Source organism: Megalops cyprinoides, chromosome 16, assembly GCF_013368585.1.
Source record: "Megalops cyprinoides isolate fMegCyp1 chromosome 16, fMegCyp1.pri, whole genome shotgun sequence".
Taxonomy (NCBI): Eukaryota; Metazoa; Chordata; class Actinopteri; order Elopiformes; family Megalopidae; genus Megalops; species Megalops cyprinoides.
Window position 1 is genome coordinate 16,423,848 of NC_050598.1, and position 25,034 is coordinate 16,448,881.

Below are 25,034 nucleotides of genomic sequence, written 5' to 3' on the forward strand. Positions count from 1 at the left end.
TAACATGAAATAATTCTTTGTAAAGGGATTTGGGTTACATATCCACACACACACTTTATCCTGAAGAACATATAAGAGACTCTCTTCAACAGTAATGTTAATCCTTGCCAATTTATAATTCTGCCTATATGACCTATACACTGGTACTTGAAAAGTATTTCCTTAAAAACTAATTGTTACATCTCCCAGTTCACCTTATCCATACTGGATTTCATTCTAAGTTGCAGGAAACTCCCACTGATGTCATGATCACAAGTAAACGTAAAGGGTGACAGATGAATAAAGAGAACTTTGAGGCATGTTTTGTTAAGGCACTTTAATTGCAAAGAAAAAAGCATTACCTGAATAATTTGAGGACGAAACTGCATTTCCACAAGACGCTAACCTTTTTTTTTTCCCGCATTCACAGAACAACACTTACAAGATGAGGAAACTGTTGTTGCATTAAAACAAAAACACCAAAAAACATGCTATTCTAAAACAATTGTAATGGAAAACCATGTCTCTCTATATTACCAACATCATCTTGTAAATTTAGCACAGCCAAGATATTTGCCATAAAGTGTGTCTAGAAACACTTTTCCGGCCTTTCAAATATTTCCAACTCCCATATCAGCCTATGCAAAATGACAATGATTTGAACTTTTGAAATCCAGTCTTAGTGTGACAACATACTAAAAATGCCATCAAGTGGTCATAATTTTGGCAAAAAATAAGTTAGAACTGCATTTTGAATTTCAGGTTATATAGTTACAGTAGTCAGTTTAAAGACATCTCTATGCCAGATGTGAGAGTCAGTTTCTCAGAAACAAAATGCATTGCTTTCTCATATAAACCACCAGTCACTGTGTAACGGCTTCTCGTCGACTGCTTGGAACAGACTGACTGACTGTCTCCCCTGCACACTAAGAGACACACACAAATATGAAATAAACGGCTGCGATAGGTGGAGGAAGCTCGTTGGGAGCTTGTGAGCAATTCCTTAAAACAATGTTCATGCCTTGCATTCAAAATTAAGCTATGAATGAATGCTACTCATCTACTGTACTGCTTTATATCAGATATAGTCATGAAACCTGCCCACCACCTTTGACCTGTTCTAAAAGCCCTTGTGAGGGACAGAGGTGCTGTGGACACGTCCCTGTTTGATGACATGCAAAAACCTGAAGTGGGTGTGATGAGGTAGTCCAAGTCTGAAGCTGTGCGTGTGTGAGTAGCCCTCAGAGGCTTTACACCAGCAGATGTATACAGGTAAGTATCAGATACCAGCAACAGGGCAGAGCAATCTAACGGTGACGCTGAATTCATAACAGGTTTGAAACAAACAAAAAAAAAAAAGGACAATGTTAACTTATAAACACATCATTTTGTATTTCACGTTAAGGCACTATGAAGTCTCAAGTGTTGGGGTTTGTTGCAGTTTGGTTCCCGTCTGAGAGATATGTCCATTTCCATAGTGAGATGGGTAGGACTGCATCTCCTCCCAGCCCCGTTTTCAACTCATCAGGAAACTGCATGGAAAAACGGCAAGAAAGACATGTCATCATGAGTAATCACACTTCTCTGTGCAAAGGGGACACGAACCACCGTGATTCATGTCTTGCCTCCTTCCTGTTGGGTGAGGCTCAATGTCAAATATGTAGGAGAAGGGCTTCATCACATATCCAACAACTCACAAATTTTTATCTCATGGTATTGCTCTACTGTGCAGGACATTGCTAAGATATTTTCATCTGTGTGTGACTGAATATTACTACATATATACAAGCCTGTAAATACCACAGGCAGTAACATGTGGGTAAAAAGTCTGGATGTGAGATGTGAGAACATGGATATGTCAGTAAAACGAGTGTGTTGGAGCGTAAGAGTAAGAGACTGTGGGCATCATCACAACCCTGGTCTAAACCTGCCCCAAAAATCCCACCATGGCTTTTCCCCCATCCCCAAAAGAAAAGAGCCCTGACTAAGCAAGGACATAGAGTGGAGAGTCTCAGAGGTGTTTGCACACAGTGCTCCTACCTGTATGGATACCCATGGTATTTGGCTCTAAAGATGGACAGCAGCCAGCTAAAGAAGAGGACGACAAGGCCAATCCCAGCTACACACATGACTACCAGCAGAGAGAGAGAGGAAGGGAGAGGAAGAGTGGGAGGGAGATGTGGCCAAGTGGAGACAAAGAAATGGAGAAGAGGAAAAAAAAATATATGAGAAAAACAATCCTCTTAAGCAGGCCTCTAGGACCAGTGCAATGAGTCATCTGTACTCTCAGTCACCTCAGCACACAATTCAGCATTTAAGACATACAAATGTCTTTAGTTTATTTTATCATACCATGCCACTGTGCATGGATGAGTGAAGTCTACCTGTATAAAAGTGACTTTTATCATCCTGCCATGATCACGTGCACATTTACACATTCACTAAATTCTATTTCCATGTAAATCCAACAGAGCTGTAAAAAATATATTCAGATTTCAAGGTAACACAGAGATTTTTACATTTTCCACAGAGATGAAAAAATAAACACTGTCAAGTACGAATAAGACTGATACATGTTATTCAGGGGGTTTCTAGCTGAACAAACGGAGAAACTAAATGCTAAATGTCAATAATGTAATGTAATGTTCAGTGCTCAGCAGAGAACTCTCTAAACGCATTCTTCATTCAGCTCATTTGAAAAATCTGCAATCTATCAATGCTAATATACAACAGTGGCAGGTCCAAAGAGAGTCTGCAGAGCCACTGATCTCTGCTTCGGGACACTTGACACACACTTACTCTTCCTCTTCCCGACGTCCATATCGGATGTGGCCGCTTCGTGCAGGAGCACCATGCCGAGGGTGACGGCCGCGTCTTAGCGGGTGCATTAAGGGCCATCTCAACAGTAAAGGGTGGCCCGTGTGGTTGCCTGAGAGACCAGCTGACCCCCAATCCTCCCCCCCCGCCTTCTGTCTGCACTTAGACCCTCCCCCCCTTTACATGCACTGCATCACTCTAAAAGGATACTGAACAGGAGAACGATGTGGGTTTCCGCCACAAACTGGGCCTGGCTGCTGCTGTGGATGTAACTCTGACAAAGACGGAGAGAGAATGGGGAAGAGTGAGCAACCCTGCATTCACATGTACACACAATATTTAATGCAGCCCCACTTAAAAGCCGTGTGTCAGGCCTGACAGCGCGTGCGGTGAGGTGACAGCCACGCTTCAAACTGAGATAATGTCTGCATGAATGTAGGGCTAGGGCTGGGCTATATCGCCCAGTCCTATGTAGTGCAATCACCAGCAGCAGGCGTTTCACCCGATCAATCAGCTCACAGTTGGCTTTTCTCATTACAAAAGGGCCGGGTGGGTGTGAAGCAGTGTTCCTCCTAGCGGCCCACGCGTGCTTGACAGTTAAGTGCACTCCAGGCGTGTACAAGTCTGGATGAATGAAGCAGGCCTGACACACAACTACTGAGCAAGGCTGAGCCCAATCCACAGCTTTACTCTGACTCTACAGGGGGCGCCGTCTCACCACTTGTCCTGTGTTGGGGTTCTTGTGGGCATAGGGAGGGCCGCGAATGTGGTTCCACATCTGTCCTGAGGTCATGATTAGGACTATGCACTGCAGACAGAAGAGCAGACATATGAGTGCGGAGATTCCGCATACAGCGGATCACGTGTCCAAGCCTAAACAAAAAACTCACCTCCCAAAAGATGTAAAACAGAATAAATGCTTTAAAATAATACCTCTCACTTATCAAATATCAGACAGTTGATAGTAGGCAAGCAATAAACTCATACAACATGGATGATGAAGAAAACAATGTCACTGGATATACAGTACCAGTGCGGCAAATGCCCAGGCATTCTTGTTATACAGGAAGTCCAGGTTGTCCCGTCGCAGGTACACCAAGCCCCCCACCACGGCCAGAAGGAAGCCCAACATCAGCGGCCCAGCGTAGTTCGGGGGCCGGATCACCCGGATCTAAAGAACAGGAACACATGGGGCTCAGACCTCTGTAATCTGCCTCCTTAGTGCCACAGCGCACGTACACTTGGGCCATTCACTCTCACCACCACCCAACAGGGAGCTTCTCCTGACAGCTATCCACAATCACTGCAAACATGGTAGTGGTGAGGTATTACTTTTGGTGAGGTATTCATTTAGGTATTAAACCCATATAAAGAAATAAATAATAACAATAATTATAGATAAGTTGAGGAGCTATCTAGCTGTATAAATGGATATCACATAAGGTAAGCCTGCTGTCCTTGATAACAGCCTCAGCTAAGCTTATCACCAATGCAGTTATTACACAAACATTAATGAAATCATATGAGGCAAAAGCTGATAATATCTTCGAAAAGGTTGGGTTGGATACCAACAGTACGATTTTCATAATCGCACTATAAAACGTGTTGTAATGAACCTCAAGCGTGTGCATTTATCACAGTGAACAGTAGTCCACCATCAGCTTGGGTATTAGTTGTGAGATGAAGTTCAGATAGCAGAAAATAGAATGTTCTATTCACTTCTGTTGTATTCCTGAAGGCAGCACATGCTTTCAGACGCTGCATCAGTGTGATTGAAATAAATGGAATTGCTACTGTTGATCACCGAATGTGACTAGCAGCAGGGGGATAAAATTAGGATGCAATTACAGCATAATTGCTTGCCATTTTGCTGTAAAAAGTAAGGAGTGTAGGAAGTCTAACAGAGCGTAGGAAAGCTAACTGCTCAGTTTGTATGAATAGGGTCAGGAATGGCAGTGACAGCAGCCTACTCAACACTGCAAATGAGTGGGCCAAATCAGCACACGGTATTTAAAAAGTGCGTTTTAAAGATTTTATCTATATTGTCAGGTTAGTCTAATCTCAATGTAAATAATGACAATACAAATAAATAACAATGCAGTGACAATTTACATTATAAATTTAGTAGACAGAGTGGTTTCCAGCACAACAACAGAAGTGTATCCATTCAAGTTGAATGAGTAACAGTGTCAGATTAAGGTAACAACACTCCCAGACCAGTGAATGTGAACATAAAACTACTCAAGCCCTACCACGAGTTAATCTGACTAGACAAGGGAAGAAAAGTACACTGCCATACATCAGTCACTAGATCACAGAAGCCAAAACACATCGCGATACTCCATGAAAATACACAGCACGCGATACAAGTAGCAGGTGTTAGGGGGTGGGGACTGAGGTGGAACCAAGATGCAGTCTGAAGAGGTGGGTCATTAATAGCGAAATGTCGTCATCCTATGGCAAAGTTTGTAACTCCTTCTACTTTCACAGGACAGAATGACAACATGATAATTCTGATATCATCCAACATTACCACTAAATAAAACAGGGTAATAGTGTAAATGACATTTTAATTTCTCTTCTGGAAGAACTGCGTTTTTCTCCTAATGTTTTAAGATGAAGGTGACAATTTCACCACTGGGCCTGAGAACAACTTTTGCGTGGCAAAATCAGTACTGTTAAGATGTACAACAAATGCGCAGAACAAATTAAAAAATCCCAAAATAGACCTGTTCTTCACTTGCACATGTAAATGGCTCAGCAGTGATTTGCATATGGATAATGATGGGAAAAGGAGGCTACTATATGCTCAACCATGAACCCATAAGCCAATGAAAAGAAAATGCTATTCTTGGTTAAAATCAGTCACTAACTGATCAATCAACTAGCAAATACTAGTTCCACAAATTTTAGGTTTCATGAGGCCTTAATCCTGTCACAACGCATGAGTATTGCTGACATCACCTCAGAGAATGTATCATCCACAAAGCGAAGGCAAATGTCCCTAATAATATATTGCAACTCAAGGGATCACCACCGGGCAAGACCACTAGATGCTGCCATATAGACAGAATCACCATCTTACATGGACGTCCGTCCTGTCTGCAATCCACCGGGCGAGCTGCTCCGCTGCGAAGCCTCGAACCTGCAGCTCATACGTGTCAGCCTGCTTGGACTTTCCCTTCGGCGGGAAGTGGATGAACGAGGGGGCCGAGTTCATGTTCAGCTGTGAGAACAAGCAAAAAACATGGCTGAAACAAATCCGGCCAGGTCAATGAGTTTTAACAAGGTGAAAACGTTTGCCCTGCGACTGCACATACAGGATGGGGTCTGCGATTAGCGCAACAAATTCTATGGACACAAAACAATGAAGCATAAACTCCACAAAATGAATTAAAATGGTGATATCCACAGTAGGTGGGGCCACATAAAGATGAAGGATGGTTACCATTTGAAAGACATCTGAGCCTTCGTCAAAGTCCACAGCTGCAAAGAAGATCTTGTTGGTGAAAGCACTGGAGTATCGCCAGGAATTAGCCAGGATTTGGTACTCTTCATCGGCCTGTCTGCACACAATGAATCAAAAACATGGTTAGGAAGGGACGCAGCTTGATCATCTCTGGGACACCCAAATCACAGACCACAAACCTACTGTTCGCCTATGTAATGGCAGGCAAATCTCTGATCTGGACTGTCCTGAGCCCTCCAGGCTAAACCCTGATGTGTTTAACATACTGCTACAAAACCACACACATTCATACACACACACACACACACACACACACACACACACACACACACACACACACACATACACACACACACACACACACACACCATGGTAGCATTAATACTTAAAAGGCAGTTTCTAGGAGGCTTTAGCCTATGTGGTTCCCTGCTTTAATGAGCATGGCCCTAGTAAAGTACATATCTTGCAGAGCTTCTCACTTTCTTACCTGCACACTCCACACTGTCTCTGCGGCTGCAGTGCAGTGAACATCACCACCACAGAGTAGTTCCGCGGCTGTGCCCTCACAAAGCGCCGGAACTTTTCGCCATTCATTCGGATCACCGCTCGCCTGCTGGCCCAGTCCATCATCTGGGTTACTTTGTCTGCCAGGAGCACCTGGATATCACGAGTATAGACAGTATAAGGTTGAGCACAGTTGTCTGTTTTACTTACAACATTTTTACTACCATTATTACGTATTACGTTTACTACCATTACGTTCTGGCATGAGATAAAATATCTTAATATCGAATTGGACTAAATTAGAAACTGACGAAATAATTCGCGGCACTGAGAACATACCTCGAAATTAAATCACCACGTGCCTTAGACATAACTCGACTGAAATGTAATTTACATACATTTTTTAAATATCATGAGAGTGGAATTTTGTTTGCTTTACTAGTTAGTCCTCCGCAACCCTATAAAAAGTACTTTAGTAGGTCCGATCCACTGTTCCTATTGGTACATTTGCGCTGCAGGCAAATATTCACCGATATACCACGTGTGATGAAATTTTCGTACATTGTTTTAATATCGTTCTGTATTGACAAGCATAAATATTACAACTGATCCATTCCACATCATTAACAGCATATTTAAGTTACCTAAGATACGTAACTCAACTTATAGAACTCCTTATAATTGTATTAAAGATGCAGGTTTCTTTAGTATGTAAGTTTTTGCTTATATTGTAGATCTTTTGTCTTTTCCTGTTTTAAGAGATCGTCTTACTTAAACACAGCCATATCCCGATTCCAAGACTGACCTTTAAACTGGATAGACGGATGTGTCTTGTTCTTCCAGATTTGTGTTCAACTCAGTTAAGGTAACTGCTGACATAATATTGTAAATGTATTGTACAGTAATACTGATATAAATACTTAGAATTCTATCTTAAATTCTTTTCTTGAAACAGGCTTATTTGAGATATTCTTCTTTTGCAGTTTCAAGCTGCAGGTTTACAAATCTGACCCGCAGATGGGTGGGCAGTGTCCGAGGGCATCAAATACGTTATTATGGACACTGATGGAGGAAACGGTCCCTGGTATGAGGTTCTACCACATCCTGTATGAGAGCACAGCAAATGTCAGATTGGAATCTGTACTGCTATTGACAAGCTGTGTTTTGGACAGAGGTAGTAAGGTAGAAATGCCCAGGCTTGGAATGTGACATTTTTTAATCCTTCCATATAACCATTCTCCGTTTGTATGCACGTCACCAACGATTTGAAATTATTGATATAAACAATTGTATGTGTAACCTTGGATAAGGACCGGTTTCTTTGCGCACAACGCTTCTTTGGGACTCGACCCATAACCGAATAGCCAGTTAGCTGGTGCTAGTTTGTTAACGAAGTAACCTCTGCTAGATCGCTTTAGAAAACAAATCAGGAAATCATCAGGCCTGCTAACTGTTCCTTGCATATTTAGAACAAAACCGTCATTAATAATTCTTATTAATCTTGCTAGCACAGTACATATACCTCCAACTTACTTGCTAGTGCATTTCATACATAAAATTTCATTGAAACGTGCAAACTGGCAGTACTGTCACTTCCTGGTTAGCACATTGGCTAGCGAGGAAGCACTAGCTATCATACTCAATGCACATCAAAAATAACTCCAATTCTTAATATACTTTAGAAGCCCCTGTGGAGTAAGCAGCGACACTGATATACCTCTTTCTTCTTCTGTCCATCTGAAGGTATTCCGTAAAGTACTATGACAAATATAAAACCATACCAAAGTTTCAAAAACATTTCTGCACTTCCCAAGACCGCGTAGTACGTCGTACTGATGACGTGTAAAAAGCCACAACAGAACGTCTCTTCGAGGCGTTTTCCTATTGGCCGATTTCGATCCTTGGACCAATGGAAGACTATTAAATTAGACCATGTGTCGGACAGTTCTGGCATTGTAATTGGTTAAAAGTAAGACTAAGCTGGAATCGCTGCAAAGAGCTGTTCCGCTACAATTAAATACGATTATTTGTTTATATGTTTTAGTAAAGTAGTTATTAAGCTTTTGTAAAAAGCGTAAAAAAATATCTGTCACGCTTTTAAAACGTGTTCTACATTGCTAGCTGTAATTATGAGCCACGCCGCAGGAAAGCTGCATGGTTAGAATATATTCACATATTGCAAACAATTTCATTGATTCCGTCTCTGTCAGAATCATTTTCCATTTTCCATCATGTTTACCACATTCCTAAGAAAGATAATGACTTGCCATTTTAAGGTTTTATCAAAATATGTTTTCTTCATTTGTGGCAATGACAATCACCGTATTACAGCTGCAAATCTGGGACATGGATCCTCACCTTGCTGTTGTGGTGGTACACTGAACACTGAGATCGCAAGACTGTCCCCTAATGGATGCTGTAAGGACAGATGCTGTTAGTAATCAGGTCTCTCCGATTAATGTGCCCATCTAATTTAAAGGCATTGCACAAATCATTGTAGGATTGATTGGTTTGATTTATTGTGCAGGATCTCAATCCCTCTGGCAAGAGCAAAAAAATCATCAGGATCTGCTGCAATTACCTTAAACCTTAAACTACATTGCAGGCATTAAAACCTGGTTGGTTTTGGCCTGGGGCAGCAGGACCAGCAGTGTAGCATAGTGGTAAGGAGCAGGTCTAGTAACTGAAAGGTTGCTGGTTTGATTCCCAGCTGGGCACTGCTGCTGTACCCTTAGGCAAGGTGTATAAATGGATAACATATAAAGATTGTAACTTGCTCTGGGTAAGAGTGTCTGCTAAATGACAAGAATGTAGTGTGAAAAGCACTGGGGCCCTGTTTTATTTGCTTCCCTTGCCTTCAGCTATGGATAACTCACTGCTCTTGAGTAGATTGATGGTTAAGGTGTACCTTAAGCACAAGCTGAGCTCTATGGGTTTGGTCCTGGTAATGTCATCAGGTGATGATGATGAACAATATAGACTTTCTGTTAAATTTTTAAACTTTGGTTATCCCTAGGAGACTAGCGGCTGTGTTCCGTAGTAATAAGTAGAACTTCAAGGATTTTTGTGGGTTTTCATTCTCTCGAGAGCCAATTGATTATATCATACTATAACTACGAAGTGTTCCATTCCGCTCTCTTTCAAATCAAACACAGATTTCTCTATCTTAAAATAAATATAATATAGGAAATCCTACCAGCATTAGTAATGGATTGGAACTTGTCTACTGTCAGTGTAGTGCAGTGCAGACAAGTACACAAACTCACAACTTGGGATATTTAAGATAAGAGGGATTATCTACGTAATGGCCTCTATCTGCTGGCCCTTGGAATAGTCTAAATATGACCTTATTTACAGCTGGTAAATATACCAGTTGTAAGCTAAACCTGGTCATCTGTATTCATTTACCTTGCTGTTCTTTGTGCTAATCAAAACGTTGTGCTAGAAGTCTCGGACCTAACTGATTTACATGCCTATTAAATATTTCTTATATTTTTCCATTCGATTTGATCATTTATTTATAAAAGGCAGGCAGACAGACAGACACATACGAGGATATAGTTGCGTTGCCATGTTTTACTCAAATATGTGTATCTATCTACGCAAGCAGTCTTTATTCAGCTCATAAGTCTTTGTGGCTAGGACCCTGGATATAATTGCTTCGTGGGAATGACCTTGATCGAGTTGATGTGGCCGGCAGCAGTTTTCAACCGCACGCAGCATACAGGTTAGAGCCTTTCAACTGTCGCGTATGAAGGAAAGGAAGGGAATTGCAGAAAGCTAGGTATCAATAGACTACTTCTCCAAGAAATAAGAAACATGCAGCATTTTACAGCAGCGTTTCAACTGTATAAATATTTATATTTGTTCTTCTCGCTGATGTATTTGACTTGTTACTGTACTTGAAAACTGTGTACTTGTGGTTGTGTGTTGACGATGCAAGAACACTGGAATACAAATTTGCCGCAGAAGTCACCGACCCCAGACAGATGCTGTGAACTAGCCAGCTACCGTAAGTGACTGCGCCAGACTCTACCCCCGCCCCCCAACAGCAGCACGCACACACACACATATACACACACAGGCACAGTTGTTCTGCATCCCATCCTATCCTCTGTGTGTCTTTCTTGGGCCACTCACACAAAGGCTCGCTGGCAATGACAAAAACGAATTGTGCTCGCAAAAAATGTTAAATGAATGAAACAAAAATAAGACCCGGCCAACCAGGTGGAACTTTCTTTGTACAGTAATTCGTGCACCAGTCAATTCCGATAGCGCACTTTTTATTATGTATTTTTTAACCAATGTATGAAGGCAACACGCCTTGGCCATTCAGAAAGCGAGAATTTCCCGTCGTATTAACCAATGGGGTGGTCTTTAAGATTTGAGCAGGATGCGCCATTTTAGTGCGTCTGCAGCCATCCGGCAAGATGGCGGGTTTGCTTTGTCTTTTGTGATCGGGTTAATTCAATATTCCGTATTTTTCTCCGAAACATAGATTGGTGAGAATCCCATGAACTTTCTCCCTGGAGGAAGGTGTCGCACACGCCACGTGTCTCAGACCATCTAGAGATGACGGCAGAGATCTGCAGGTACGTGTGGAACTCGAGAAAGGTTTTTTAGGCTTTCCCCGTCATGTTCTGCCGTATGCATTAGCTTGGTAGCAAGCTAGTTGCATCGCCAGCTAGCTACCGGTGCTAGCAACAGAGCCGGCATTTTGCTGCTACCGTAACTTGCAGGGTAGCCATCGATTTGTAACAGTGGCTATGGTTTGCTGTATTGTAGCCTAATGATCCAAATCACAACCGATGTGTACAGTGTTTTCTAAAGGAAAAGTTGGAGGGAAATTGTGAAGTTTCATGTAGCAGGCTAGCTTGCTGACTTATGTTTTATTTAGGGGGAGGGGGCAGATATGCATGCTTGCATGCATGCCGGTGCATGGTTGCAAGATTTTAATGCGACCGATCCATCAGATTTGGTGTGGTACTGTAAAATGTCTGGAACTGTGGGTATGTAGTACTGAGACTTTAAGGTTACGGCTTTTTGCTAGGTACGTTGATATCTTGCGAATATCATAAGATGTAACTGTTCACCTAGCAAATTGATCTAATCAAATCATGGTAGCAAGGTAGCTAGCCAGTTGTTGAGTTCTACCGTGAAGGCATTTCGCTAACTAGCTGGCCAACACAGACCAATTTCAAATTCATGCCTGAGCTAAGCAGCAATCTTCATGGGTAGTCATTAGCTGACTAGCTAATGAAGTCAAGACAGACCGTGTGATTAGCTATCTAGGTCCGCTAGGTAGCTATATGTGATGACGCAAATATAAACAAACACGTCAAGACGGGCTGTAGTGAGCTGCGATATTCTGCGATTCTGCTCGCAAGCCTTTTGTCTATCTAGACAACAGCCTGAAACGATAGTAAAGTACTCTGTATTGGATAAGGATAATGCGATCAAAATGCATATGTTTCTGACGTCATGTAAAAGAAAGTATTGTACCTGCTGCCTAGCATTCAAGCATCTCTGCATTTATTAGGATTCGTGAGATTTATAGCTACGACGCTAAAGACGCATGACAAAAGTCAGGGAGGCAGGGGTTTCTATTGTCCCGGATTTTTCTTGGATCAGAAGAGTACGGCGCGTTTTCTTAAATGTCCGAATCCTGCACGAATGTTTTGTAGATGACTAGCTATAGCTATATCCGTGTTTGCAGGCAGACAACTTCAATTGTTATTGACAGATTGCGGTGCCTTTTGCGTGACGTGAAGTTCTTACTCAGCCTTTTTCTTTTAACATTCGGACCTGTAGCTAATGACAAAGATCTCCTATATTTGGTTAATATAAAGATGTTGGGATCACGTGTAGCTCGCTACCTGTGTGCGAAAATAATTAATGCTCAGATCTTTGCAGAAGCTATTGAACGCCACCGTGCACTATAGAAGACGGGTACATGTAATTACTTTAGGCGTTTTCTTCTGATAGGGAGTTTTCAAGAATAGTTAAAAAACAAAGGGCTTCCCTTTTGGGAAGTACCTCTTTATAATTATACATGTGGGGGAATTTCATGTTCTAATGGACATTTTTTAGAAGCTCCAGTTTTCTCAAAATTGTGATCTGGCTTTTTGTAGATGTAAAATAAGTTCTGTAGTTGATACTATGTATGGGGGTACTTGTGTTCAGTCAGATTACCCAAATCGCCCAAATTAACTGGACTAAACATGTGAATCAGGATTTCTGTGGGAGAAAAGAAAAGCAGTGTGTTGTCATTGAATACATAGATCGCCTACGCTGTCTAAAACCTTTGATGCTCATTCTGTCCCAGAGGTACCTTTGAATAAATATTTTTCTGGTGAAGTTTTATTAACCCATTTGTATTTTGGACACTAAGTATTTAGCTGTAGTTTCTTACTTTGAATTGTAAGACGTTAGATTTGCTACACTTGATAACTTGTAACTTAATTGCTTATGTGTTTTCTGGACTCCACTTGTACTCATTCTTTGTTGCTTCTGAGTATCAGGGGGAGTAATTGTTAGTTATTAACAAAATGGCTGCTCTTTTACATTTGTGTTAATTTTGTACTCTGCTTTCATTGTATGTACTAATTCCCTGTCTGACGTCTGGGTAAATATGCCTGCATAATAGTTTCTGCATCTAATACTACTACTACTGCTGCTAATAATAATGATAATAACAATAATAACAATGTGATTCACCACAAAGTTTCATAACCTTGGCCAATAATAACAGCTAATAATAATAAGCATGTTATGAGATTGGGTGTTGTAAGTTTTTAATTAATTGATTATTAAATATTTAATCCAGTGACATCTGAAGGTGTTATTTTTTTTCTCACCTCCACCCAACCATGCACATCCTCTGCCAGCACCAGCAAGTTGAATACATTAGTGACAAAACTTCATGAATACTTGGGCCATTCATCTGAAGAGGAAAGTTGTGAGCTCCAGGTCCCCAAACTCTCTCATGGTAAGTGACAGTATGTCCATTAGTGAAGGGGGAGAGAGGTGTCATAAACCCCATAGTTGTTTTAGCTACTGTGTGGTCAGTGTTGCTTGAGAATTCCCAAGCAGCTCAGTAGTGGAGGTTTTCACTTTGAAAGCAGGCTGAGCTCTACAGCTCGGGTTCAGTTCCGGCTGTGTCATTAGGTGACGACAACCAGGACACAGTGGCAGACCAAATTGGCTTCATTCTTCAAGCGATAGGGGTGGGTAAGTCGGCCAGGGTTTTTCCATTTTATCGGACACGAGTGGCTCCAACTTGTCAATCATGTGCTTGCTTGTATAAAGCTGAAAGTGTCTTCCTCTGACATGTCTGGCAGTCTTAGCATGACAGGTTTCCGAGGAGAGCACGTGTTTGTCTGTGCTCTCCTGGATTATTGTAGCAATGAGGGCAGTCTCTATGATGCAATTGGGCAGACTGGATTGGGAGGAAAATGAAGGAAAGCATTGGGCGTTGCAAAAAAACAATACTGTTGCTTGAGCAAGATCCCAGATTGCTAGAAAAATACTATGATTAGTTCATGAATCCATGGATAGCATTGTGCAGTTCACCCCATTGTGGGCTTTGTGAAAATCCCCATACCCTTAACACACATCTGCACTTTCGAGGATGAAGCCCTCTGTAGTACCACGGTAGCCACTTGTCCACTGTCAGAAGTGGAGCCAGGCAGAACTAGATCTAAGCACCATGAGCTGAAAGCTGGCAGGGTTCCCATTCCTGTTTCCATTGAGGGTTTTTTCCCCCCACCCAAAGAACTGTTCCCTGCCACTCAAAGCCACTGAAAACCCCAACCAATCAGGGGAGATTAAAAAAGTATGAATTTTCTTGAAAAAAGGTGACAGACAATCTTCTGATATAAATAGCAGAAAGGTAGCTAGGTATTTTGGGGGAAAATGTCTGCCCTCAGGTTGCCAGACAGCAGACCATGCAAGCTGCAAAGCAGGGTGCTTGCAAAGACTGTCACAACATCGCCTCGCTGGCAGTGTTTTATGTATAATCTTTTCTTAGATCTCTCATCTAAATATGAGCTCACAGCTTACTAGAATGGTAAAGCATTTGCTGGGAAGCGCATCGTGGCTGTTGTCTGCATTACATTATTGGTATTTAGCAGACTCTCTTGTCCAGAGCGACTGTAAGTTTTTACAGCAGTTTTTACAATCACAGCAGCAGTGCCCCAGTAGGGAATCAAACCGGCAACCTTTCGGTCACGAGTTCTGCTCCTTAACCATTATGCTACACTGCTGCCCCACTGTATATGCCTGTCTGTTCAGCTTCCAATGTCAGTGTGGCTCCCATATAATGAGATGCGTGCCTTTGCCATTCTTGCTGAACACTGGCGAAAGGGGCTGTTGTTTCAAAGTTTTGCCAGATATGGCACTCACTCACTGGTAGTGTCGAACTGGTGCGGTTTAAACACTGCTGGTGCAGACTGGACTGTAATGTTGGTGTCTATAGCAAGCAGAAGAGCGAACTGTCCAATGAAGAGCTGGGTTAAGTTTCAGACATACTGTGTATTCAGCCAGCGACCTGGAAATACTTGATAGATTAATCTGAGAAGCAGGTATTGTTCCCGAAAACAACTGTTTGCCTTTCTGATTTCTGACAGTGTGTTTGCCATCTTTTTGAAGAAACATGATAGTGCTCACTCTGACATAATTAGCATGGCCCTGCTTTATTATAGGGCTGAATTAGCACAGCTCCACATAGCATGGTTCTCATGCAGTTGAACAGAAATAGCTGAAGACAAGCACCCAGAAACAGAACCTTACAGTTCTGCCTTGTTCCAGTGTTGACATTAGAAAACCCATCCCCCCCATAAGTCAGTGAAACTGGGAACAGATCATGTGACTGATCACATGGTACACCCAGCAGTTCTGCCCTGTTCTGAGGGGCCAATGAGATGGTGGTTCTCTGCAGTGATGTGCTTACAAAGGAGCTGGATCATATGACCTTGCAGCTGGAGGAGCTCCAGGGCATGTTACCATTTCTGGTTTCTTGAAGTTAAGAATTATTTTTGTCACATAATTCAATCCCTTTGGTAATATGTAAGTCTAAATGTGATTTGCGTGGTCTCAGATTTCTTTCTGACTGTGTTTAAACTATGTAATCTTTGATAACTGACTGAACAGATGTATTATTTTGTCTTTGTTTTCCATTTACAGGTGAACTGAACAAAGCTTACAGTGAATCAAACAATACAGACCAAATCATGGAAGAGGTACTTGGTGACACTTTTCGTTCTTTTTCCTGTGTATATTTTTATGACAGTAGGGGGCTCTCTTGCATCTCCATCTCAGTAGCGCTCATATTCAGTGAAAGTATAGTCTCAGCTCGCAGTGGTTTAATATTTTTACTGGTGATATGTGTGGCACAAGTATTGTAGATTACTGACGTTAACAACATTCTGAAAATCTTTATAATGATCACCCATTGATGTACTTTCTGGCTTTTTTCAAAGATTAAATTTTGTGTTGGTTTCCGTGGTGATTGGGACAAAAGGAAACTGTGTGAACCAAAACACAAAAAAGTGATACCTGAAATTCCCTTCTTCCCGCAGCAGGGCAGGTTGAATTGAATGAATGAAAGTTTTACTGGGCTGAGTTTTGCTCAGTCCAAATTTAGAAAACTGTATTTGTCTGTGATTGTCACAAAAGGGTATGTGTTCTAATGTTAAGAGAATGCATTTACATTTGACTAAACTGGTTACAGAAGCCCTTAAAAAGTGTAAGCCAAGTCTCCAGCCAGACGTTTTTTTTTTGTTCTGTTTCTGCTAGATTCCTTACTTTATACATATTTTGCAAATGTGCTGACCAGTAAATCACTGTACGGTTGACGACCACTTGTCTGGAGATTGAGATAATGGCACAAGTTTTGTGTGTTTTCCATTGCTGGAGGTCTTTTGTAGTATAAATGGACTGAACGCACAATTGCTTCAGGAATGTGCCGTGTTAACGATGCCTATGGGCTCTAGCAGGTTGCTGGAGTGTGACCCTCATCTGTACCTGTGCTGTGTAACATTGTGGGTCTCTGAACAGTCTAAAAAAATCCAATGAGCTCATTTTCTGCTTTGATTAAAAAAAAAAAATTAAAACCATTTTATGTAAAGGTTGGGAAACACAGTTAACTTTGCACTGTGAAAAAGAACACCTGCTGTATGGAATTATAATAGTGTTGCTAATATTGACAGTAACAGTAATGATTATAAATATTAATCTATAGAAAATGAATTGTTGTTAAATGTAGCCTTTAAATGAAACTCTTGAATCCTTTATGTAGGGGCATTCGGTTCATAACTGTCCCTGCAGAAGGCATAGGGCATTTTCCTTCATGACTCACTTGTTTTGGTGATTTTTGCCTTCAACTTTCCACAGGCCTCTCTGATTCATTCGCTCCCAGCAGCATTCATTGTCTAAGCCCCTCCCATAACTGCTCCTCTCTTACCCCCTCCTTTCAGTGGAAATTATTGATTATTGCTCACTCACCTACTCTGCTCTTTCGCGTGTGACCTATTAAAATTGCGTGCTCTTTGTTATGCAGATTGTTGTGCAGATGTCTTAAAGGGCAGCGTCTGACCACTTGTCGTAGTTCAGGGAGTCATAGTTGCCAGACTAGTTCTCGACTTGGTGTGTATCTGTGAATGTAAATAAGAAGATGCTTAATCGTTTCGTTCCTCTCAGTACTGTCATTCTGTGTGTTTTTGCAGCCAGGAAGCTCAACAGAGACAGTCAGGCCCTCTTCTTCCCGCTCAAAGAGGTGGGCTCGGTGTACCCTCCATGCTGGCAAAACATGGCGTCATGCCAATCACGTGGTGATGCCTACTGCACATGCAGGAAGGCAGGCCTGATGGCAGACTGCAGCAGTGCAGAACATTGACCGGTGTTTCAATAACTTGCCAGGAAACCCGCCGTTGTGACCAAGCACACTGGATTGGACGAATCGGACATCTCGGAGGAGAGTGGGAATGAGGGCGCCACGTCGGGCAATCCTGCAGATGGCAATCTTGATGTGAACAGTTTACCGAAAGGTAACGCTTCAGGGATTAGACCCAGAAGTGATGCTTTGGAGTGATACTTAGCACTTCATTGGTTTCAAAAATGTTGCTGTTCTAAATTTTTACCAGGCAGATCTGACAGTGGGACAAAACGTTCCCCTGTTGCATTCAGAGAGCGAGGTGTAAAAAAAATGTCTGATCTGTACGTATTTCAGCACGATAGGCCTACTTAGTTCTTCAGCGTTTTTGGGGTCTTTGTTGATAGAGCTTTTTGCTCTTTGAGATTTTTATGCATCTCGGGAAAACAGGGCTCTCTAAATAAATGTAGAAGGATCTCAGCCTAGTGTCTGTGTCCATTTCCCGTCCCGCAGGCACTGTGGTGGTGAGGCCGGAGCCCGTGGGAAACGAAGCCAAAGATGACTTCCGAGGTCCCGAATTTCGCAGCAGAGGAACTGCAAAATTAAAAACGGATTCTCTGCGAAAACGAGGCGGTGAGTGGCCCCTGCTTCATCCTCCGAGGCTTAATCCAGTTGGCGTGCTTTTTTCCTCCCTCTTAAGACCATTGCCCCCCTCAATGGCTACATCCAGGGTAGACCGTTATGGTCTCAGTTTGGGGCTGGTGAATGGCCGTTTGTCTTTTCTTTCTACAGGTGTATCTGTGTATCCATTCTAATGGTGTAAGAGGTCATCCGCCTCTTGCCACCGCTACATGGCAACTGTCATTGCAGAGTAGTGATTACAAGGTTTTGGTGGGGTGTGTGGTGTGTACATTTGTCCATGTGGGGTAAAAAAGCATGAGAATTTATGAAACATGGAAGCTGAAAGAAAATAAACCATTTACTCCTGTTACGGTACTTGTATAAGTTTTTTTTATTCTAGCTGGTGGTAGAGCAGTCTCTTCCTCACTATGGTTTAGCCATCTATGGATTTTCTCTCAGTGGTGTCAGTTTCATATGCTATTTTGTCAACCACTGTAGTCAAGATTTATGTGTCTATGTATGTTTATTATGTTAATTGAACATTTATTGCATTTTGAGAACTGTGTAATTTGACTGGGTACACAATTATTTTCTTAGTGAACAAACAGACAGTGTAGTAAGGCTTTGATAACGGTTCCCGTGACAGCCATGGTTCCCCAAACTCCATATTTCCAATCAACCCTTAGCATTGGCAGGGGGGGCATTCATAACCCTCAGGGCAGGTGAGGGATTGCTGTAGTTCAGGTGATACTACTAGTTACATAATGCTTAACTGAAATTTGACATTTCAGCTCCACATAATCAGTGTTTTGACAAGTGACAAATTTGGTTTAAAAAGCAGGATTTATTGAGGCTTTTGTGTTGTCTGCTCCAGGTGATCACTTGCATGGAATCGTCAGCTGCACTGCCTGCGGACAGCAGGTCAACCACTTCCAGAGGGACTCCTTCTACCAGCACCCCGTGCTAAAGGTGCTGATCTGCAAGGTGAGAATCCGCCTGTCGGTCGTGTTAGCGGGTCTGCTGTTCAGAAGGACGCTGCTGATAAAAAGCCAATGGAAAGCCCCTTTCTGATTTCTGCTCGTTTCACATTTTATGAGAAAATGCCAAACATTTCATTGCTGACAGATTTTCACTGGAATTTTGGGGGTTTAAGTAAACTGATATACACATAGCTCATTCATGCTCACAGGAGACAGGCTGCAGTTGCAAAAGTAATTAACTCTTGCTGGGCTATGTGGGAATTTTTTGGGAGGGGGGGGGGGGATATGTTGTCTTTTCTGCCTCCTACTGTCCTCTCAGAAGGCATGGCAGGACCTGCAAATGATTACTTCCTTTGCTGTCTGGCTTAGCAATCGATTGCTTTCTGTGGAGAAGTGCACTTGCAAGCATGAAAATGCCACCACTGCCTGCTTGTAAACCCTTGGCTGAGCTGTTCTTTTACTATAGGATATACCTTTCTTGCTACCCAGTACCCATTTATTTCATTTTCTTGATTAACTTATTTTAAGGTTTAGTCTTCAGTTTTCATACTTCACTTCAGTTGTAAGGGATGTGTACCAAGCTATCTAATGTGAATACTCAGTTATAAGACTAACCATGGCAAAATCCATTTTAGCTTCATAAATAAACAGTCTAATTTAATCGACACTCTACAGTTAATTAACAAGGAACTAGGTAGGTAGGGAAGCTGTGAATGCTAAAGAAGAAAGGAGTGAGTGAGTCTGCACATTGTACTGTAAACTGCTACTAAATTTCACTTTTGGTTTTCCATTGATTTTGGAAATTGATGTTATCCAGCCATCCAGCTAGCTTGCTGCTCTCAAAAGGGCATTTTTAGAAGGGTTCCAGAGCAGCTGTCTACTCTTGGCAGTAAGGTCATAGCCAGAGAGCAGTTCTGAAGACTGATGAAAAGACTTTAACACAGTTTTAGCATTATTGCTTTCCAGCTCTCTGCAGTTGTGCAAAAGCACAACGTTCCAAGATTGAAGAGAGAATCTCGTAACTCCTTTTTGATCAAGAAAGGTGTGAAACAGAGAGGCTAGGCGGAATCTCATCTCGACTGTTACGCATTCCTCTTTGCCTTCTTGCACTAGAAAAAAGTGAGAACGCAGCTGTAGATACCAACGTGCATGGCTGCAGTGATGCTTATTTTTTTGTTTCAGTCATGTTTCAAGTTTTACTCAAGCGATGACATCAGCAAGGATGCAGACGGTATGGATGAACAATGCAGGTAGGATGTCTTTCATTGTGATCACTGGAGAAAATGAAAGCAGAAGGAGGTCTTAGGCATTCATCGTGAAGATGATGGTGCTAGAGTCTCATGCAGTGGAGCCTCTCGGTAGGGCTTTGCCGGTGTTGGATATCGTGAAGATATGTGAAATATGTTCACATGTATCATATATATGGGTTGGCGGTGTAGTATAGTGGGAAGGACCAAGGCTCGTAAGTGAAAGGTTGCTGGTTCAATTCCACACCAAGGCACTGCTGCTGTACCCTTGGGCAAGGTACTTAACCCAGCATTGCCTCAATAAAAATCCAGCTCTATAAATGGATACCATGTAAAAATTGTGGGTAAGAGCATCTGCTAAATCACTGATTCTCAATCCTGCTCCTGGGGGCCCCCTGCTCCACACATTTTCCATTTTTCCCTGCTGTACCTACCTGACTGAAATTATCAGTGGCACCTTTGATTAGCTTAGCACACTTGATTTAATCAAGAGCATCACATTAATTTCAATCAGGTGTGTTTGGAGCAAGGATAGATAGAAGATATGCAGGACAGGGGGGCTCCAGGAGTAGGACTGAGAAACACTGCAGTAAATGACCAAATGTAATATATAATAATATTTGTTACGCATAGATTTGAAGGTATTGCCTGTATAATTATGATAATAGTTGCAACAATGAAGTGAATGTAAGTATCTGTGTAAAACGTGTGTACTAGGTACGAGACAAAGGTGAGCTAGTGGTGAAAGCAACCTGTTTTATTTGCCTGTGCTAACCAGGCTGAAGGCAGCACACATCATGCAATTAGTCAGGGCTGAGCGAAGCACCAAAATGAGCCATGTAGGGTTTGATATTGTACCTTTCACGAGGAGCCTATACGTGTGTATAGATGTAATAGTTTTGTCACTGAAAGAGCTCACTGTGTCCCTTAAACTTAATATGTTTATATACAGCACTTTTAAGTTGTTTGTCGCAATTAATGTTTACCTTGTTTTGTTATGGGGATGTTACTTGCTGTACAAAATCAATAAATCCTTTGCTTTAAGGAACTTTTTGTCCTTTTATTATTCAGCACGTGCACCTGCCAGGGTACCCTTAGTCACTGCTGTTAGACACCACCTCTTTAATGTAACGATATGCACATTTTCTGCTCCTTCTGGGGATTTTCAGATTTCAGTATCAAGGCGGGAGCACATATCAGATTTTTAAATCTCCCCAGCTCTGATGACATGACTCTTCTGTTTTCAGAATGCGCACCCACTTAAATAGCATTTAATCAATGATTGTAGTATCAGTGGCTGCTGGGAAAATTCTGCAAGAACACAGCCCTAGAGGAAACTCCAAAGACACAGATAAGGCTTTGCTGTAAAGATATGGGGTGTAAATTGCTGAGAGGCTCTGGCTAACAGATTAGTGCATCATTACAACAGAGCATAACAGGTCCCAGATCAGTCAAGCAGACATGGTTTGTTTAAGGCTTGGCTCTGAATAACAGCCACTGCTAAATGACAAAATGTAACTTAAAGGAAAAGCAAGGTTTCCTCAGACAGTTTTGGAACAGAATATAAAAGGTACTATATAAAGGATATAAAGGACAGATTGACCATCATCAGGGTGGGGAAATGACCAACTGCATCTTGAAGTTTGAAAGATAGTGTCTTTGACTGGGCATTTTTTTTGTCATGAGGTTACCTCCTAGTTTCCAGGTCAGCTGGGTTAACAGGACATTCATATCCTGTAGTTGGTGTCTTTTGGTGTGATTTTTGGGCAGGCCCATGGATTGGCTTCCTAGGTTACTTAATGTCTTCCTACCCCGGTAGGGTACAAATTCGCAGGCAAAAAAACCCAAAAATTATACCGAGGTGGGTGATCACATGGTGTTGAAGATGAGATGGACCACAGTCGAATATAACTGCTTTTAAAAGCCTATGAAAATTGGCCATTTTTGAAGGCATGCAACATCGATGTCTTTACCTAAGACAGCCCCTCAGTTACGCTGTCTTTAAGTGCACACTGCAGCATTGAGCTGATTCATTCCAGTTGCGGGCCACATTTTTGTTAAAGATTTTACAGGAGGAATGGAAAAAATATGATGGGGGGGGAAAAAATAACCAGCTTTGTTCCTCCTCTGTCCAGGTGGTGTGCTGAGGGGGGAAATCTGATCTGCTGCGACTTCTGCAGCAACGCCTTCTGCAAAAAGTGTATCCTGCGTAACCTGGGCCGGAAGGAGCTCTCGGGGATCATGGACGAGGAGAGCAAGTGGTACTGCTACGTGTGCAGCCCCGAGCCGCTGCTCGACCTGGTGGCGGCCTGCGACAGCGTGCTGCAGAACCTGGAGCAGCTGTGGCACCAGCAGCGCAAGCGGCCCCGGGGCGAGCACGAGAAGCCGGGCCGCGACGAGGGCGCCTGCCGGCACCAGCCCAAGGGCAGGGCCGCCCTCAACGGGAAGGAGCACGGCGCCGACGCCAACGCCAACGGCTCCGGGACTCTCACCTTCACCTACAAGGCCCTGAAGGTGCCCAAGGAGCTGGCGAAAAAGACGAAGAAGCTCGTGGAAACCACGACGAGCCTAAACAACACGTTCATCAAGTTCATCCAGCAGGGCGCCAAGGAGCAGGGGAGCAGCATGGTCAGGCTGCGGCACCTGAAGGCCTTCCGGTCGGTGCTGGCGGACCTGAAGAAGGCCCACGCCGCCCTGGAGGAGTCCCTGGAGAAGGAGTTCAAGGGCCTGGAGGTGCAGAACGGGGAGGAGAGCGGGTGCGATGTCAGTGGCAGCGGAGTCCTGCCGCAGATCGTGGAGGCGGACGGCGAAGCGGAGGCGGTCGAGGACATGGGTAACCACGTTAAAAAAGAAGACAGCAAGTCGAGCGCGAACAATTCGGTGGAAAGCACCGTGGACTGCGAGGAGGACGGGGTGGCGGGCGCCGTCTTAGACGACGTCGAAATGAAGGAAAGCCCCGCCGCCTCTCCCGAGGAAGCTCACAGGGCTGAAGTGCAGAGTCCCAAAGGAAAGAGGGCGGGCCCCGAAAAAGACGTGGACTGTGAGGAGGGGTCGGCTTCGGCGGATGAGTCCTCCATGGACAAGGAGATCGTCTCTGTCCCCCTCTCCGTCCCGGATGAGCTGTTCGAGATGGTGGAGGGCGCGGTGGGCTCCTCGGGAGTGGCTGAGAGGAGGGGGCGCAGCGTGGGCAGGCCCAGGAAGTCCCCCAAGTCTGCGCTCTCCCTCAGAAAGTCCCCGGACTCAGGAAAGAGCTCCATAAAGGTGACCAAAAAGCTGGTGGTGAAGCTGTCTCCCATGCCCCTGAAGGCACCTCCCCGGCACAGACCCATAATGACGGAGTTGGGCTTCAAGTGTAAAGATGAAAGGGAGCAGGATGAGATGGAGGAGGACAGGGTGAAGGAGGAGGTGGGGGAGGAAGAGGAGGAGGAGGAGGAGGAGGAGGAGAAGGAGGAGGGCCTCGGAGCCGCAGGCGGGGCTCTGCCGCCGGACGAAGGGCTAGAAAACAGGCGCTCCCCTCGTGTGAAAACCACACCCCTGCGAAAGCAAACGGACAGCAAGAGCATGGCCCCCCCTCAGGACAACAGCGAGAGCGACACGGACCAGGACACGCCCACCAAGGCCAAATCCCCCCGGGGGGGCCAGGGCCAGAGGGCCGACGGGGAGAAAGAGTCGGCCAGAGTCACCGCCTCCTCCAGCAAGGCAGACGACTCGGACTCTGACGAAGTCCCCTCCATCCTGCTCCAGACGGCCGCCATGATGCCCAGCTCGGATGAGGCGGACGGCGATGGCGATGACGCCTCTAGCAAACGAGTGGGGAAACGGTGCCTGTTCCCGCTGCAGAAAAACCCCTCCCAGTCGCGGGACAAGACGGCTGCCGCCAAGTGCAAGGCCAGAGTCAGTCCCTCGGACTTAGACGCCGGCAGCGTTTCGACCACGGCCAAGAAAGCCACCAAGAAAAAGAGGGAGAAGGGCTCAGACTCGTCCAACTACGACTCGGACCTGGAGAAGGAGATCAAGAGCCTGAGCAAGCTCAGCGCCGCCAAGAGGGGGCCGCGCAGAGCCAGGAAGCAGGAAGAAAGGGAGGAAGAGGAGGATAAAGAGGAAGGAGAAGGGCTGCGGAAAGCGGCCAAGGAAAAGAAGAAGGGTGTTGTGCCAAAAAGAAGGGTGCAGAAAAACAGACAAACGACAAGACAATCGTCCCCCTCCTCCAGCGAAGAAGAGGAGGAGGAGGAAGTTGATGGGGGCCGGGATGCTGACTCTGGAGAGGACAGCGACGATCAGCAGAAGATAAAGCCAATCATGGAGGAAATATCCACAGCGGGGGTGGAAGCTTTCCAGCAGTCATCAGGTGAGCGCCAACAGCCTCCCATTTCAGCACCTCAGCGGGAGGGGTGCCTTAAAGCGTACCACTCACTGTCCAGTCCACCTCATACTGTGCACATAGATATGAAGTTGGGGGCCCTTCAAGACCAAACTCAACACAGCAATAGATGGACTGTAGACTATGGGCTAGTGAGTTAAGGATGTGCCTAATGTTCTCATCATGG

The 25,034-nt window shown here is 43.8% G+C and overlaps 2 protein-coding genes across 3 annotated transcripts in view; one reads left to right on the top strand and one right to left on the bottom strand.

Annotated features, from left to right (window-relative positions):
* Positions 1-495: 495 nt before the first annotated feature.
* LOC118791198 (magnesium transporter protein 1-like) lies at positions 496-8,596 on the bottom strand. The gene is made up of 10 exons (XM_036548482.1): positions 8,487-8,596; positions 6,753-6,922; positions 6,245-6,362; positions 5,882-6,022; positions 3,827-3,967; positions 3,515-3,604; positions 3,007-3,070; positions 2,779-2,853; positions 2,020-2,110; positions 496-1,511 (listed from the first exon to the last, which is right to left on the bottom strand). The coding sequence occupies exons 1-10, from the start codon at positions 8,565-8,567 to the stop codon at positions 1,496-1,498; spliced, it is 987 nt and encodes a 328-aa protein (XP_036404375.1). The 5' UTR covers positions 8,568-8,596; the 3' UTR covers positions 496-1,495.
* Positions 8,597-11,166: 2,570 nt separating this feature from the next.
* The window catches only part of atrx (ATRX chromatin remodeler), a 43,538-nt gene continuing 29,670 nt past the window's right edge, over positions 11,167-25,034 (top strand). Inside the window, exons 1-9 of one of the 2 annotated variants that reach the window (XM_036547736.1) lie at positions 11,167-11,361; positions 13,657-13,757; positions 15,953-16,008; positions 17,494-17,543; positions 17,687-17,814; positions 18,153-18,272; positions 19,135-19,244; positions 20,423-20,490; positions 22,623-24,835. In XM_036547736.1, coding sequence (XP_036403629.1) covers positions 11,342-11,361; positions 13,657-13,757; positions 15,953-16,008; positions 17,494-17,543; positions 17,687-17,814; positions 18,153-18,272; positions 19,135-19,244; positions 20,423-20,490; positions 22,623-24,835 — 2,866 coding nt within the window. In that variant the 5' untranslated portion in view covers positions 11,167-11,341. The remainder of the gene's footprint in view (positions 11,362-13,656; positions 13,758-15,952; positions 16,009-17,493; positions 17,544-17,686; positions 17,815-18,152; positions 18,273-19,134; positions 19,245-20,422; positions 20,491-22,622; positions 24,836-25,034) is intronic. The other variant, XM_036547737.1, reaches the window with a different exon arrangement.

Coding starts and splice junctions, on each gene's coding strand:
- LOC118791198 (XM_036548482.1), bottom strand. CDS start 8,567: ATGTTTTTGAAACTTTGGTATGGTTTTATATTTGTCATAGTACTTTAC. Junction 6,923..8,486: donor ATGGACAGAAGAAGAAAGAG/GTATATCAGTGT, acceptor CGTGATATCCAG/GTGCTCCTGGCAGACAAAGT. Junction 6,023..6,244: donor GCTCAGATGTCTTTCAAATG/GTAACCATCCTT, acceptor TTGTTCTCACAG/CTGAACATGAACTCGGCCCC.